This window comes from Anabrus simplex, chromosome 2 (assembly GCF_040414725.1).
Source record: "Anabrus simplex isolate iqAnaSimp1 chromosome 2, ASM4041472v1, whole genome shotgun sequence".
Lineage (NCBI taxonomy): Eukaryota > Metazoa > Arthropoda > Insecta > Orthoptera > Tettigoniidae > Anabrus > Anabrus simplex.
The window spans coordinates 944,404,317-944,422,868 of NC_090266.1; the positions used below are offsets into that span (position 1 = coordinate 944,404,317).

Below are 18,552 nucleotides of genomic sequence, written 5' to 3' on the forward strand. Positions count from 1 at the left end.
TGTGTGTGATCACTGAGGTTATTCTGCTCGGCCATTTTTTTGCAATGTGAATTTCTACTGACTAATTTATACGTAAATATTTTTTTTTTACTTTCAGTGTGTAATATTTTAAGATCTGTGCTGATGTCCGTGAAGTGGTGGGCATAGTCATATATGTGTTTGCAGAAGGCAAAAGTGTGTCTAATTACAATCTTAAACAAACCTAAACAAACCCTCGCACAAGAACGATAAATATGTAGTTCTTGATTTTGTGAATAAAAACGCGTACAAAATAGCCAACATATTCAAAATGCAAGAATTAAAATAACATTCAGAACAAACAACACACTGCAAAAACAAATAAGTAAACGTAATTGGTAAATGTAATTTAACTATTAAAAAAAAAAAAATTCTCTTATCTGGAATATATGAACTCAAATGCCAGGATTCCAATTGTAATGCCACATAAATTGGTCAGATGAAACATAATTTCCACACCAGGTATACAAAACACAAAAAATGCAATTAGACACAACAGACACTCAGCCTTCTGCAACACATAGATGATCATTGTTGGATGCTCTTGTGAACGGTTGACTGTTGAGAGATCTCCTGCATTATTGAAGTGATAAAGTAGTTAAAACCTATTGGAATTGTTTAATTTTGTGTGTGGTATTTAGTGCTTGTTGGTAGAAATACGGAGTAATGATATTTATTTGTATTTTATAACAAGTAATTAAGTTGGTGTTCAGTAGATTACGTTTTCTAGATTAAGTAGGCTAGCTAGGTGTACCTTGTTTCAAATTTAGGTTTAGGAAATACTTTAGGTAATAATATTAGCTTTAAAAAATATTTTTAAATATCTGTAGGTTCGTTGGTATAATACTTAAAAAGGCAGATTATCATAAGGGGTTGTAACTTCCGCCGCAACTTTTCTGGTATTTCGTATAGATATCCATTCAAACTATCATGTAGGTAATAATTTATTAAATTAAATAACACGATACGCCTGTAAACTTTGGTTTTAAAAGAAGTTAAAGAGAATACAGTTTTTGGATTGTTGACAATTGTTGCTACATGCACATGGTAGCTGTGTAAACAAATACAAAATCAGCTGATTACTTTATTCCGATAATTTGTAGTCTAAGTTCCCTGCATTCTTTGTACTTTCCACCTTCGTTTATTCATCGAGTACAAGTTAATAACCAAATTCCTATAACCCAATAACACTGCAGTTCAAGCCCCCCAGTGTAGTTTTGACAGAAATTATTGTACACACACACTCTTATTTTTCAGCATTTAAGAACACTTTTATTCTTCGTCCCGCGTAGTAGGGAAAATAATAGTAATCAACCAGCGGTAAAAATCATATAACCACATTTCAGTTGAGAATTGTAGTGTAAATACGGTATATTTAGATAGTACCATATCTTGCCTGCCATATTCGTGTGTATCGTTCGTGTGTATCTATTAGAGCATAGTACTAATAATAATCTGTCTAAGCATTTAGCTTTGTTGGTAATCTTTGAGTAAAGTAGTTCTTGCAAATTTCAAACTTGCAATTTTCATTTCTGTTTGTGCTTAGTAGTGACATACAACATACGGTGGCTGTATTGTAATTAGGATACGTCTGAACGTAGTTTAAAGTTATTATAGTGTACTGTACAGTAGTATACAAGTAATATCTTATTAGAAATTAGCGCGTTTATTTTATTACTGTAAAATATTTGTGTAGTATAGTAGAAATATCCGTAGAAACCCTCTTACTAAAATTCAGTTGTTGTAATTAGGATAGACGTAACTGCAGTTTAGAATTGTGTAATTCTTGTTTATTCCTTTCAGTATTCAGTAATTAACAGCAGTTTTTATCCTGTTAGCGTGTTGTAGCATAAAAATAGGGTATGACTAAGTAGTAATGTAGTGTAGTCGTATATTAATTAATTTATTGTCGTGTGATCTTTGAGTACTATCCCAGACAATATATCCCTCCGTTCATTTTTTTGCACATAAGTAATTTTATTTTTCCTTTTCTTATCAATTTTTCCGTAAAGAATGGCTAAGGAGTGCAAGTGTAGGAACTGTGGGTGTGGCGAGGCATTGAAGGGTATGAGGGAGGAGTTGGAGAGTTTGAGGGAGATAATTAGGATTCTCACAGAAGACAGACTACAGTAGGTGTAAAAGAGGAAGGGGAAGGAAAGGGGGGAATTGAAGAAGACAGGTGGTCTAATGTTCTAAGGGGAAGGAGATTGCAGGCTAAGGGTTCTATTCAGGATCAGAATTCAGAATAGGTGTCTGTGAGAAATCGGTACGAGTCACTCCAGGTAGAACAACAGAGGGAAGATGAACACGGAACTGTTGTTGAGATTTGTAGAAGTAGGAGGAAGGGAAGAGGTACGAAAGGGAAATGTAGAGTAGAGGATAGGAAAAGACAGGTGGAACAGGGTCATAGGAAGGAGAAAAGGGAGAAGGAAGTAACTTCTGCAGCTATCAGGAAAGATAGGGCTGATCAGGAGGGGAGGGGATCAAATGAGGTGAGTAGGGTTGAGGCTCTGGTCATGGGGGATTCAATCGTTAGACATGCAGGGAAAGTGTGTGGAGGAAAGGGAACCAGGGTAGAGTGTTATCCAGGAATTAGGTTGAGGCAGATGTTGAGGAAAGCAGAAGAGAAGGAGGAGGAGAAGGTGGCAGTGTTTCACGTTGGTACCAAAAACATAAGGCAAGCTGGTATAAGTTCCAACATAGTTGGAGATGTGTGAAATCTGGTAAATGCAGCACGGGTGTAGTTTAAGGAAGCGGAGATTGCTATCAGTGGAATACTGTGTAGGAGGGATACTGACTGGGGGGTGATTTAGGATTTAAATGAGACTACGGAGTGAGTATGTGGGAAAGGGAGTGAAATTTCTAGATCTTAATGGGTGGGTAGGAGATAGGGATCTGAGCTCAGATGGCCTTCACTTAAACCGCAGTGGTACGTATAAGTCACGAACACTGTTTGGAAGGGTAATACGGAGGTACATTCAGGGAAACGAGGTGGTCTAGGGAGTGGTAATAAGGGTACAGAGATCTGGAAGTCAAGTAGGGATGACATAAAAAATGCTAGTGCTGAACTGTAGAAGTATTGTAAAGAAAGGAATAGAATTACGTAATTTACAAGGTGTACAACTTTGCTTCCACCGTTTGCCGATGGATGGCGACAACGGTACGTAGCGGTCGAACGAAACAGATCGCAGACGTCAGGCAGTTAGCTTGGACCGCGGTCAACATAACCCCATTCAAACTTAGTCGATGTGTGTCTGCATCATAAAGTTGTTCTCGATTGAGCATGGTTGTGTACGAGCCAAATTCTCGGCATTTGCGGGAGGTGTTACTGTTTTGTTTCAATATGAAGAAAACAGCGGCTGAGTCACATCGACTGCTCTCTCGTACATATGGTGAGGACGCTATTAGTGGAAGAACGTGTCATGAGTGGTTTCAACGCTTCAAAAATGGTGATTTTTAATGTCGAAGACCGGCATAGTGGTGGAAGAGAGAAAGTTTTAGAAGACGCAGAATTGGAGACATTGCTGAGTGAAGACTCGCGGCAAACTCAAGAAGAATTGGCAAGATCAGTGGGAGTGACACAGCAAAACATTTCAAAATGTCTCAAGACCATGGGTATGATTCAGAAAGAAGGAACTTGGGTCCCGTATGAGTTGAAACCAAGAGACGTTGAACGGGGACGAAAAATGGGTTCATTTCGATAACCCTAAATGCAAAAAATCATGGGGATATCCCGGCCATGCTTCAACGTCGACGGCAAAGCCGAATATTCCCAGCTCCAAGATCATGCTCTGCATTAGGTGGGACCAGCTCGGCGTCGTGTATTATGAGGTGTTAAAACCCGGTGAAACAATCACAGGTGCTCGTTATCGAACGCAATTAATGCGTTTGAGCAGAGCACTGAAAGACAAACGGCCGCAATACAGCGAGAGGCACGATAAAATTATATTGCAACATGACAACGCTCGACCCCACGTTGCAAAAGAGGTCAAAACATACCTGGGAATGTTAAAATGGGACGTCCTACCTCACCCACTGTATTCTCCAGGCATTGCTCCCTCTGATTATCACCTGTTACGATCAATGGTGCACGGCCTGGCTGACTGATACTTCCGATCTCATGAAGAAGTCACAAATTGGATCGATTCATGGATCTCTTCAAAAGCGTCCGCTCTACCATGGGAATTTAGAATTTTCCACTGGAGTGTGTATCGCAGAGATAGGACAGGAAAGCTATTTGCTTTACGTCACACCAACACAGATAGGTCTTATGGCGACGATGGGATAGGAAAGGCCTAGAAATGGGAAGGAATCGGCCGTGGCCTTAATTAAGGGACAGCCCCAGCCCCGGCATTTGCCTGGTGTGAAAATGGGAAACCACGGAAAACCATCTTCAGGGCTGCCGACAGTGGGGCTCGAACCCACTATCTCCCGATTACTGGATACTGTAAGTTATAGACGAGAAAGTTTCCACCTTATCAATACAAATTTATTTATATAAATATCTACAGTAACGGTTTCGACTCTTAAAATGTAGTCATCCTCAGCTGTACACCGTTACCTTCACATAAATCAAATTAGTTGATTTGCCTTGTCCATAATAATAGTCATAATGATAGGATATATCTTACTTCTAATTGAGCATACTTCAGGGTACATTCGACTATGTACAATTTAAAATGTGTAGGTGAATCTTTTAGGCCTAAAATCATGTAAATAGGCTATTATTAAAAGTACAATTACGTAAACACTTTAAAAAATATATATTTGATACATGTAAAATGTCTTAAAATATACAATTCAAGTAAAATCCGTTATAATAAATAAATAGGAAACATTTTGTTGGAATAAGTTTTCGTCTTGCGTACGTTGATTTTCTTCAATATGATGTGAAAATCGTATAAATGGACTATTATTAAAAGTACAGTTACATAAACACTTTTAAAAATATATATAGTACATGTAGAATGTCATCTTAAAATGTGCAGATTCATGTAAGATCCGTTACAATAAATAGGAAACAATTTTTTTTAGAGTAAGTTTCCGGTCTTGCATTCGTTGATTTTCTTCAATATGATATGGAGAATGTCTATGGTTTTTTGCAAGTGGTGCTCTTCTTTCTGCTGTATATTATGCTTATTCATTAGTTTATGGTTGACTTATCAGTCATTAATAACAAGTCTGATGTATTGTCTGAGGTATATGTGTGCAGCTGTGGTTGAATATGGCTGGAGTATTGAATGTAATTTCTTTTCTGTGAGTGTCAAATGCAGGAAGGTGGGTCTTCTCCAGTCTATAAATGCTGATGTGTGTCTATAAGAAACGAAAAATGATATTAAGAATTTGTAGTCTGAGGAATGCCTGTTTGTGTGTGTGTATTTAATATAGAGTACTTACGATTGCTAGTGTGGTTGTGATGCGCTAGCTTTGGCTGCCTGGCGTGCACTGTGTCGTGTTCTTCTGGTGTTGGTGTCCGCTGCTGTAAGGGGAATGGAGGGGTGAAGGATGAGGGGAGTTATTGTCGTGCGGGTAGGGGTAGAGTTGGGAGTGTCGATCATCTGTGTGTTGGCGCATGCTGGATGCTGTTTATTGATTATTTTAAGATAATAGGTTTTTAGTGCGGGGATAATTTCATTGAATATGGTATTGGTTTTTTCTGTGATTTCATTTATGTTGTAATTAGGGTTGGTATATTGGTCTAGTGATATGTATAGTTCTTCTGTTATATTGAGTAAGGGACCTTTGGGGTTTATGTTAAGTATTTTCATGTCGTTTTCAATGTTCGTGAAATTATGTTTATCTTCGTCGATATGTTGACCTATTGCAGAAAAATGATTGTGTTTCACAGCATTAACGTGTTCATTGTACCTGATTGCAAAATTCCTACCAGTACGTTCTATGTAACTTATTTCACAGTTATTACATTTGATACGGTATTCTCCTGAGTGGTGATGTTTATTAGTGTTATTGTCTTGGTATTATGTAATATATTAGTACTGTTGTGTGATGTTTTGAACGCTATTTTTAGGTTGTGTTTTTCGAATATATTGGTTAGTGGGTATATGTGTGTATTGTTGAAAGTGAATAGTGCGTAGTCCTTCTTGGGATTATCTGTTTTTGTTAATCTGGTTTTTGGTTGGGACTTGATTTTCTGAATGATGGTGTTGACCATTTCTTTCTTGTAACCATTATTCTTAGCTATCTCATGAATTAGTCGTATTTCTTCATTAAAGTCAGTTCTTGATAATGGTATGTCAGAAATTGATGGAAAAAACTAGAAGAAAAAATATACTGGATGTGGTGCTGGTAAAACCAGACGAGCTCTATAGAGAAACCAAAGTAATAGCATATTAGCTGAGATATACATAGACTATCTAGAACATACCTCCATCAAAAAAACAGACGGCATATTCTTCTGGTGCAGATTTGTCGACGACATTTTTGCCATTATTGATAACAGACACACCGACAACATCTTATTAGAAAAATTAAACACACTAGACCCGAACATAAAATTTACAAAAGAAACCGAAAACAACCAGAAATTAAATTACCTCGACTTGACTATAACCAGGCACGAAAATCATTTATCTTTCAAAATATACCGAAAACCAACACACACATTGAACACGATCAAAACAGATTCCATCCACCCCAATACTCATAAAAAAAGCAGCATATTACAGTATGATTTTTTAGGGCCTTCAACATACCATTATCAAGAACTGACTTTAATGAAGAAATACGACTAATTCATGAGATAGCTAAGAATAATGGTTACAAAAAAGAAATGGTCAACACCATCATTCAGAAAATCAAGTCCCAACCAAAAACCAGATTAACAAAAACAGATAATCCCAAGAAGGACTACGCACTATTCACTTTCAACAATACACACATATACCCACTAACTAATATATTCGAAAAACACAACCTAAAAATAGCATTCAAAACATCACACAACAGTACTAATATATTACATAATACCAAGACAATAACACTAATAAACATCACCACTCAGGAGAATACCGTATCAAATGTAATAACTGTGAAATAAGTTACATAGGACGTACTGGTAGGAATTTTGCAATCAGGTACAATGAACACGTTAATGCTGTGAAACACAATCATTTTTCTGCAATAGGTCAACATATCGACGAAGATAAACATAATTTCACAAACATTGAAAACGAAATGAAAATACCTAACATAAACCCCAAAGGTCCCTTACTCAATATAACAGAAGAACTGTACATATCACTAGACCAATATACCAACCCTAATTACAACATAAATGAAATCACAGAAAAAACCAATACCATATTCAATAAAATTATCCCCGCACTAAAAAACTATTATCTTAAAATAATCAATAAACAGCATCCAGCACGCGCCAACACACAGATGATCGACACGCCCAACTCTACCCCTACCCCCACGACAACAACTCCCCTCAACCCTCACCCCACCATTCCCCTTACAGCAGCGGACACTAACACCAGAAGAACACGACACAGTGCACGCCAGGCAGCCAAAGCTAGCACATCACAACCACAATAGCAATCGTAAGTACTCTATATTAAACACACACACACAAACAGGCATTCCTCAGACTACAAATTCTTAATATCATTTTTCGTTTCTTATAGACACACATCAGCATTTATAGACTGGAGAAGACCCACCTTCCTGCATTTAACACTCACAGAAAAGAAATTACATTCAATACTCCAGCCATATTCAACCACAGCTGCATACATGTACCTCAGACAATACATCAGACTTGTTATTAATGATTGATAAGTCAACCATAAACTAATGAATAAGCATAACATACAGCAGAAAGAAGAGCACCACTTACAAAAAACCATAGACATTCTCCATATCATATTGAAGAAAATCAACGAATGCAAGACTGGAAACTTACTCTAAAAAAATTGTTACCTATTTACTGTAACGGATCTTACATGAATCTGCACATTTTAAGATGACATTCTAAATGTACTATATATTTTTTTCTTTTCTTTTTTGCTAGTTGCTTTACGTCGCACCGACACAGATAGGTCTTATGGCAACGATCGGACAGGGAAGGGCTAGGAGTGGGAAGGAAGTGGCCGTGGCCTTAATTAAGGTACAGCCCTAGCATTTGCCTGGTGTGAAAATGGGAAACCCGGAAAACCATTTTCAGGGCTGCCGACAGTGGGGTTCGAACCTACTATCTCCCGAATACTGGACGCACTTAAGCGACTGCAGCTATCGAGCTCGGTATATATATATTTTTAAAAGTGTTTACGTAACTCTACTTTTAATAATAGTCCATTTACACGATTTTCACGTCATATTGAAGAAAATCAACGTACGCAAGATGAAAACTTATTCCAACAAAATGTTTCCTATTTATTTATTATAACGGATTTTACTTGAACTCCTATATTTTAAGACAACATTTTACATGTATCACATATATTTTTTAAAAAGTGTTTACATAATTGTACTTTTAATAACAGCCCATTTACATAATTTTAGGCCTAAGAGATTCACCTACACATTTTAAATTGTACATAGTCGAATTTACCCTGAAATATACTCAATTAGAAGTAAGATATATCCTATCATTATGACTATTATTATGGACAAGGCAAATCAACTAATTTGATTTATGTGAAGGTAACGGTGTACAGCTGAGGATGACTACATGTAAAGAGTCGAAACCGGTACCGTAGATATTTATATAAATAAATTTGTATTGATAAGGTGGAACCTTTCTCGTCTATAATTTACGATATCGGTCAATACGGAAAATGAAACTGATAAATCAAGATACTGGATACTGGCAGGACTTATGTGACTACAGCTATCGAGCACGGTGAAAGAAGAATTTGCAAGCTACGAAAAAGTTAAAGATGACAAACATGAAATTCTAGGTGTAAGGCTCATTTCTAAAGATAATAGGCAACTTGATATCTTTGGAGTGTACACACCGAGAAATGGTAGCGCTGACACAAATTCAGAATTATTTGATAAGATAATCAGCTATGTGAGAAATGACATGGAAAAGATTGTGATTGTAGCAGGAGATCTGAATTTACAAGATGTCAATTGGGAAGGAAACACAAACAACAGGAAGCATGACCAACAAATGGCAAATAAGCTAATATGGGAAGGACAGCTGAGTCAGAAATTGATGGAACCAACTAGAGGAAAAAAATATTCTAGATGTGGTGCTGGAAAAACCAGACTAGCTCTATAGAGAAACCAAAGTAATAGATGGTATTAGTGATCGTGAAGCTGTTTTTGTCATAGTTAAAAATAAATGTGATAAAAAGGAATGCCTTAAGAGTAGGACTATTAGGCAGTACTATATGGCTGATAAAGCAGGCATGAGGCAGTTTTTTAAAAGTAACTATGATCGGTGGAAAACGGTAAATAAAAATATAAACAGACTCTGGGATGGGTTTAAAGCAAATGTCGAGGAATGTGAAAACAGGTTTGTACCTTTAAAGGTGGTAAGGAATGGTAAAGACCCACATTATTATAATAGAGAAATAAAGAGACTAAGAAGGAGGTACAGATTGGAAATAGAGTTAGAAATGGCTGTGGACTAAAGAGAAATTGAAGAAACTTACTAGGAAATTGAATCCAGCAAAGAAGGCAGCTAAGGGTAACATGATGGCAAGCCTAACTGGTGGTCATACAAATTTTAGTGAAAAATGGAAGGGTATGTATAGGTACTTTAAAGCAGAATCAGGTTCCAAGAAGGACATTCCAGGAATAATTAATGAGCAAGGGAGTGTGTATGTAAAGATCTTCAAAAGGCAGAAGTATTCTGTCAGCAGTATGTAAAGATGGTTGGTTACAAGGATAATGTCCAGATAGAGGAGCAGACTAATGCTAAAGAAGTATTACAATTTACATGTGACAACAAAGACATTTACAGTAAGATACAAAAGTTGAAAACTAGAACAGCAGCTGGAATTGATAAGATTTATGGGGATATACTAAAGACAATGGGTTGGGATATAGTACCATATCAGAAGTACTTATTTGATTATTGTTTGCTTGAAGGAGCTATACCAAATGAATGGCGAGTTGCTATACTAGCCCCTGTGTATAAAGGAAAGGGTGATAGATATAAACCTGAAAATTACAGATCAGTAAGTTTGACATGTATTGCATGTAAGCTTCGCGAAGGCATTCTTTCTGATTATATTAGACATGTTTGTGAAATTAGTAACTGGTTCAATAGAAGGCAGTTTGGTTTTAGGAAAGGTTATTCCACTGAAACTCAACTTGTAGGATTCCAGCAATATATAGCAGATGTTTTGGATTCAGGAGGTCAAACGGACTGTATCGCGATTGACCTGTCTAAAGCATTTGATAGGGTAGATCATGGGAGACTATTGGCAAAAATGAGTGCAATTGGACTAGACAAAAGAGTGACTGAATGGGTTGCTATATTTCTAGAAAATAGACCTCAGAGAATTAGAGTAAGCGAAGCTTTACCTAATAATAATAATAATAATAATAATAATAATGTTATTTGTTTTACGTCCCACTAACTACTTTTTAAGGTCTTCGGAGACGCCGAGGTGCTGGAATTTAGTCCCGCAGGAGTTCTTTTACGTGCCAGTAAATCTACCGACACGGGGCTATCGTATTTGAGCACCTTCAAATACCACCGGACTGAGCCAGGATCGAACCTGCCAAGTTGGGGTTAGAAGGCCAGCGCCTTAACCGTCTGAGCCACTCAGCCCGGCGAAGCTTTACCTGACCCTGTAATAATTAAGAGGGGAATTCCTCAAGGCAGTATTATTGGACCTTTTAATTTTCTTATTTATATACATATATAAATGATATGAGCAAAGAAATGGAATCAGAGGTAAGGCTTTTTGCAGATGATGTAATTCTGTATAGAGTAATAAATAAGTTACAAGATTGTGAGCAACTGCAAGACGACCTCGATAATGTTGTGAGATGGAGAGCAGGCAATGGTATGACGATAAACAGGGTTAAAAGACAGGTTGTAAGTTTCACAAATAGGAAAAGTCCTCTCAGTTTTAATTACTGCATTGATGGGGTGAGACTTCCCTTTGGAGATTATTGTAAGTATCTAGGTGTTAATATAAGGTAAGATTTTCACTGGGGTAATCACATAATTGGGATTGTAAATAAAGGGTACAGATCTCCGCACATGGTTATGAGGGTGTTTAGGGGTTGTAGTAAGGATGTAAAGGAGAGGGCATATAAGTCTCTGGTAGACCCCAACTAGAGTATTGTTCCAGTATATGGGACCCTCATCAGGATTACTTGATTCAAGAACTAGAAAAAATCCAAAGAAAAGCAGCTCGAATTGTTCTGGGTGATATCATGGGTCTTCCCAGAGTTGCTGTTATAGCCTATCATCATCATCATCATCATCATTGTATTTTAAAATATTTTGAATTATTTAAGGGATGTTTAATGAGCATTAGTGAATTGAAAATCTCCCCAGAACAAGGATGTAACAAACAAATTTTTAAAAGTGATATTTCAATGGAAATAGGTTGTGGTGTATCATCAAGCTTCTATCCTGTGGAGTCATCATATGTCTTACATTTGAACTTCAAACTGGTTTATAGCCAACAGAACTTTTCTCCGTGGTGCGAGGATGGATCATCAGAGAAGATGGTGGACAGTGTTTGTGTCGGTTCATCATCAGGTGTTATAGATCATTTAAATAAGGGCTGTAGATAATATCACATCTATATTTTGAAATAATTTTCTTGACATTTTATTGTTTTTTGTTGTTATTATTATTACACTAGTATTATTTCCTATCATTTGCATATACAGGATTTCTCTTCTGTTATATACAAATGTAAGACGAACTTGCAGATTTTTTTCCACTATATCACTTCCTTGTTCATACATTGCTTTTAAAACCTTACGTTATAATAATAAAATATTGTTTTTAATAGATGAACTCATTTGCACACTTGAATATGCAACTGGTTTATGTAGTGTATACCATGAAATAAATCTCAAAAATGATTTTCCTCTCTCCTGAAAAATTACTGATCTGTTGGTTACATTGTTACTCCAGGGAAGTCTTCAGTTAAAGAAATCAACTTCCACCCACTTACTGCCTATCACAACCCATACACTTCCACCAAATCTCTAACAGATGAATGCCGTCCTTTGAGTGTGCTAGAAAATTGCAGACAGTACTCAATTTCCTATACACGACAACTTAGGAGACTGGTACGTAGGCATCTACCAGTGACGATCCTTAGGTAATTAATCCTCTCATCTTTCAATGTTACAAACTCCTGGAGCATATCTGGCAAGATATTGTGACGAAACTGCCCAAGTCTATGCTGGATCAAAAGGAATCATTTGCCTTCAATCTGCCTTGCCAAATTTCATCTGTCCTCCCTAAACATACTACTCACTAACCATGCCTTCTACAAGTGGGGTAAAATACCATGACTGAAATACAGCTGTGGAGCTGATCGACAGAGTCCTTATAGTCCACTTTTAATAACCTGCATTGTAAAAAAAGTCAACAGAAAAAAGTTTTGAAATAAGATTTCAATTGAAAATGGCTATGTACAAATGTATCATAAAAAGAAAGAAAGGTTCCACCTAATCAATACTTATTTATTATCACATGTATGATGAAATATCACATGTATAATAGGACCGGTTTCGACCTCTTACAAGGTCATCCTCAGCTACATTAGAATCCTATGTTTGCATTTTGTATTATGCCTCATTCCTAAAAGCTTTATGACATATTCTGAAATTTAACAACATTATGTTGATTACACTTTTGTTAAGAGTTCCAATGTTACAATATAGCTAAAATTATGACAAGTTAAATACCCTTATTACATAATATAATGACCCAATATACACATGTAATTATAATAAAATGGATTCATCTTTTCTTTCTAATGCATAATGTAAGAATAAATTACCATAGGCTTTTGCCTATTCAGTTAAAACAAGTTCCATTCTTATAAATGTTTAGTCATATATGAGGCGATCTTTGTTGATATTTGCGAATATTACAGTAGTAAATTAGCAGTAAAATACACCAGTCAAGTGTAAGTATGCTAATGGCTCAATAAAATATATTACTTATCTCCATTAAAATATTAGCTAACATGGTTGAACGTGCTTAAATGTTCTTTTGAAAGTCTAAAACAGTTGATAACAATAAATCTTGCGTTGTTTTGCGTTACGTATTACATTCAAATAATGTGAAATTTGCCCATTATCTATATATATAAAGTAACTTGTCCTGACTGACTGATTCATCATCGCCGAGCCAAAACTACTGGACATAAAGAAATGATATTTTGGGAATACATTCATATTAAGATATAGGTGCTCGCTAAGAGAGGATTTTTGGATATTCCTTCGCTAAGGGGTGAAAAGGGGGTTGAAATTTTAAAATGAGTGTATCTATATCTCAAAACTTTAAAAGTTTACAGATGGAAAAATTGGTATTTAGAATCTTATTTAAAAATAAGGAAACACGTTCTTTTTTTTTTTTTTTCTTCAGAAAATCCCAATAGGAGGGGTGAAAAACGGTGAAAAAGGGGTTGAATGCCTTTAATCAGGATTCCGGTACTTATATCTCAGAAACTAAAGATATTACAGACCTGAAAATTGGTACTATTGATCTTTTTTAAAAATAAAGAAACATGTACTTTTTGTTTTTGGAAAATCCAATTAATGGGAGGGTGTAAAGGGGGGTTAATTTTTAAAATGAGTGCATCTATATCTCAAAACTTTTAAAGTTTACAGATGTAAAAATTGGTATTTAGAATCTTCATTAAAAATAAAGAAACACATATTTTTTTGTTTTCGTAAAATCCCAATAGGAGGGGTGAAAAGGGGTGAAAAATTGGTTGAATGCCGTTAATGAGGATACTTATATCTCAGAAACTGAAGATATTACAGACCTGAAAATTGGTATTTGGGATCTCCTTTAAAAATAAGGAAACATGTATTTTTTGTTTTTGGATAATCCAATTAATGGTGGGGGGTGAAAAGGGGGTGAATTTTTAAAATGAGGTTATCTATATCTCAAAACTTTTAAAGTTTATAGATGTAAAAATTGGTATTTAGAATCTCCTTTAAAAATAAAGAAATACGTATTTTTTGTTTTTGGAAAATCAAATTAATGGCGGTTAAACAGGAGAGACAAATTGGGGTGAATTTTTCGACAGACTATATCTACAGAATATCTGAGAAGCGTAAAATGTTACAGAAATAAAAAGTGGGTATTTGGAATTTCCTGTAAATTTAAAGAATCACAGGTGATTTGTTTTTGGAAACTACCCTTAAGGGGAAATAAGGGGTACAATTTTAAAATGAGAATTTCTACAGAATATATCAAAAAACTTAACATGTTACAGAAGTGAAAAATGGTATTGTTTATTTCTATTAAAAATAAAATAAACGTGTATTTTTAGTTTCCAGAAATATCACTTGGGTGGTGGTGGGAGGGGTAAATTGACTGAAAATGGTGTTGACTGCTTTTAATTAGGCTACTGATATCTCAAAAATTAAGATGTTATAGACGTGAAATTTGATATTTGGAATATGCTTTAAAAGTAAAGAAACTTGTATTTTCGGAAAATCCAATGAAGGGGGGGGGGGGCGGGTGAAAGAATTGAAAAATTAAATGACTTTATTGTATGAGAATACATACATCTAATAAAAATTAAGTTGTTACAGACGTGAAAATTGGTATTTGGATTTCCTTCAAAAACAAAGAAAAAAGGGGTTGGGGGGGAGGTGGCGAGAACCATCTTGCCGGGCGGGAGTGAAAAGAAGTTGAATTTCTTTCACGAGGACACATAAATCAAAAACTGAAGAAGTTTGAGTCATGATAATTGGTATTTAGAAGATCCTTTACGATTAAAGAAACAAGTAAATTTTGCCGGAAAATTCACTTTGGGGGGGGGGGAGGGTGAAAGGAAGTGAAAGAAAGTGAATTATTTTTATAGGGATACTTATATCTCAAAACTGAAGGTATTAGACACAAACAACTGTGTTTGGAATCTCCTTTAAACATAAAGAAACACGCTTTCTTTTAATTTTTTTTGGAGGGGGAGGATGTAATCTTAACAGTGGTGGGGTGTAAAAGGAGGTGAGACCAATTGATTTTACTGTTCATAATGTAGTTATAAGAAGCCTCGGTTGCTCAGGCGACAGCGCGCCGGCCTCTCACAGCTGGGTTCCGTGGTTCAAATCCCGGTCACTCAATGTGACATTCGTACTGGACAAAACGGAGGTGGGACAGGTTTTTCTCCGGATACTCCGGTTTTCCCTGTCATCATTCATTCCAGAAACACTGTCCAATATTTCATTTCATTTGTCATTCATCGATCATTGCCCCGGAGGAGTGCTTCGGCAGCCGGCACAATTCCTATTGTCGCCGCTAGATGGGGCTTTATTCATTCCATTCCTGACCCTGTCAAATGATTGGAAACAGGCTGTAGATTTTTGATGTACTTATTCTGATCATAAACCGATCATTTTTAATCTTTGCTGGGTTTGATTTCAACAGCCATCTTTTCCTTCGGAGAACGTGCTTAGATTACAGTAGATTCTCCTGGCATATAAATAAAAATTTAAACACATTTGAAATAAACGGTAGGAATGAGATTGACTGTCCAATTGTTAACCTCTGTAATAAGGTCAATAATGCATGGAAGTATGTCATTCTTATCGCCAGAAATCCCGCACACTTGCCTACGCGCGGCAATGGTGCTGGTCACATTGTCAACAATGACAATGGCAGCAGATGTAATTTACCGCCAAGTAGCGGTCTTGCATCTTGCTGTGGGGTCCAGAACATCTAATAATAATAATAATAATAATAATAATAATAATAATAATAATAATAATAATAATAATAATAATAATAATAATAATAATAATAATAATAATAATAATAATAATAATAATGTTCTGGACCGTCGTCAAATTGTGCAAACCATGCTGGAAACGGGTCCTGACCTGGTAATGACTACGAATACAGTCCAGCCGCGGGTTCAGTACCGCCAAGGCACCCAAGACAACACCACGCCGGATCTCCTTCAGGATTTGATCCATACTAAAAATGCTTATAAGAAAAGATGGCAAAGATTTAGAGACCCAACTGACCACGTGGAATACCTGGAACTAGACCGGGAAGTACGAAATCGATTGTTGGAAAGAAAGATTGAAAAATGTGAGGAACTTTGCCGTAATCTCTCAGAAAACGAGTCAGATTGCGAATTTGGCGGATTCTCTCAGAAAACGATTCAGATCGCGAATTTCGGAGGATTATATATAAAACGTTAAGCATTCAATTATAAACTTCAGTATAAAACCGTAGCAAAGCCCGGGTATCTCGCTAGTACAAACATATAAACACATTAAAGTATTTAAAACATTGCAAGGTATGCTTAAACGCAAATGTCTGTTTGTAGTTTAAATTGACAAGTGACAGCACATTCTTATGTTGTTTTAAAAAAAGACTGATGAACATGCGAGTTTAAAGACTGAATTTGCATAAGCCTTAGCCGATACACTTTGTGTAAAACTCAACCACTTTATCTTTCTAATTTTGTTTTCGTGACTTGAACCTGGCTTGTTTGACTTGGCTGATGTTCTGGAAATTGTTCAATTTGAATGACAAGGTCATAATTGTTGGTGGCTCCTTCCTTTCTTATGATGTTGGTGTTAATAAATGTTGTTGTGGAGTGGTTGAGATGTATGCTGCTTGGCTGTCTGTCACGTAATGTAGATAAGTAATATATTTTATTGAGCCATTAGCATACTTACACTTGACTGGCGTATTTTACTGCTAATTTACTACTGTAATATTCACAAATATCAACAAAGATCGCCTCGTATATGACTAAACATTTATAAGAATGGAACTTGTTTTAACTGAATAGGCAAAAGCCTATGATAAATTATTCTTACATTATGCATTAGAAAGAAAAGATGAATCCATTTTATTATAATTACATGTGTATATTGGGTCATTATATTATGTAATAAGAGTATTTAACTAGTCATAATTTTAGCTATATTGTAACATTGGAGCTCTTAACAAAAGTGTAATCAACATAATGTTGTTAAATTTCAGAATATGTCATAAAGCTTTTAGGAATGAGGCATAATACAAAATGCAAACATAGGATTCTAATGTAGCTGAGGATGACCTTGTAAGAGGTCGAAACCGGTCCTATTATACATGTGATATTTCATCATACATGTGATAATAAATAAGTATTGATTAGGTGGAACCTTTCTTTCTTTTTATGATATTTGGTGGCTATCAATACGGAACAAAAATGATATTTATAAATCAAGATATGTACAAATGTCCCAAAACATACACTAATTGTCCAAATGTAATATAACTGTTGTAGGTATGCCTGCATCCCACTGTAATTTTGTAATTGTATGTACCGTAGAATCTAAATATAAAGCATGGTGGAACTAAATCCCTTAATTTTACTCTTATAAAAGATGATATAGACAGGTATTAAAACTAGAAACACTCTAGAAGATCATCACATCTGAAACAGATAAATATTTGAAAATTTTGCCAGAAATGTACAGATATTCACCTCATTTAATTTATATAAATGTTATTTTGTTACACGGATATGAACAGCAGATAATGAAAGTTATAAGAATGCTACATCACTGTTAGCTTCTCACAAAGGTGGTCATGATTTGCAACCCAGTCAGGGAAAGCAGAACTTTATAATGGTATGTCCAGATGATCTGAATTCATACTCACATGGTTAACAGTAATGTAATAAACTATGAGCTTGCTGTGTTTTGCGTTGTCACTGCCACAAAAATACTATAATAGCATCTATTATTTCTCTGTGTACTTAATTTGTGAAGTCAGTCGGGTAACCTTTACAGACATTGTGTTTCTACTGATATTTATAATTAATTGAGAATGGTATTAGGAAGGAAGTTTGGTTATCAACACTCTCCAGGATCTGAAGAGGTAAAATATGAAAAAAGAACTTTTAGAATTGTCAACAGTTTATTAAAATCCTTCTTTCCTCAGATGAGTAAACTGATGCTGTGAGTATCCTGTTCCAGTCCAACAAATAAATCTGAAATCTGTGGCAGAGACAAGAATCAAAATAGAGTCAATCATGACGAAAGTTACATTGCTACTGCCTAAACCAAGGCAGCAGACAAAACACCCTCAGAAAAATCCTTGAAAACCAGGTCTAAAACATCACATTATAGCACAGAAACCTGTTTTAAAACATAACGGACATACTTCTAAAAACAAAGAAAGATAGCAGCAAAAGTAACACAAATTACATATCCACTAGACAAAAATATTCAAGTGCTTATATTGGAAAAAAACCTGATTCTGAACTTGAGAATATATGGACATTGAAAATGTATCAAAATTATGTCTACATGATATCATCCATCGCTCATACCTCTTCACATACATTCTTTGGTGCTATAAATTCTAACAAGAGAAGACAGCCTGTTATGAAA

At 35.7% G+C, this 18,552-nt stretch overlaps 1 protein-coding gene across 2 annotated transcripts in view; it reads right to left on the reverse strand.

Annotated features, from left to right (window-relative positions):
- Positions 1 to 18,552, reverse strand: part of LOC136863205 (mitochondrial inner membrane protease ATP23 homolog) — a 177,755-nt gene that overhangs the window by 54,086 nt on the left and 105,117 nt on the right. Inside the window, exon 6 of one of the 2 annotated variants that reach the window (XM_067139571.2) lies at positions 18,070 to 18,156. The exons of the other annotated variant lie outside the window; for it this stretch is intronic. Within the exon in view, the coding sequence (XP_066995672.2) occupies positions 18,097 to 18,156 (60 nt within the window). The 3' untranslated portion in view covers positions 18,070 to 18,096. Of the gene's footprint in view, positions 1 to 18,069; positions 18,157 to 18,552 lie in introns of those variants that run through there. 2 annotated transcript variants of the gene reach the window in all.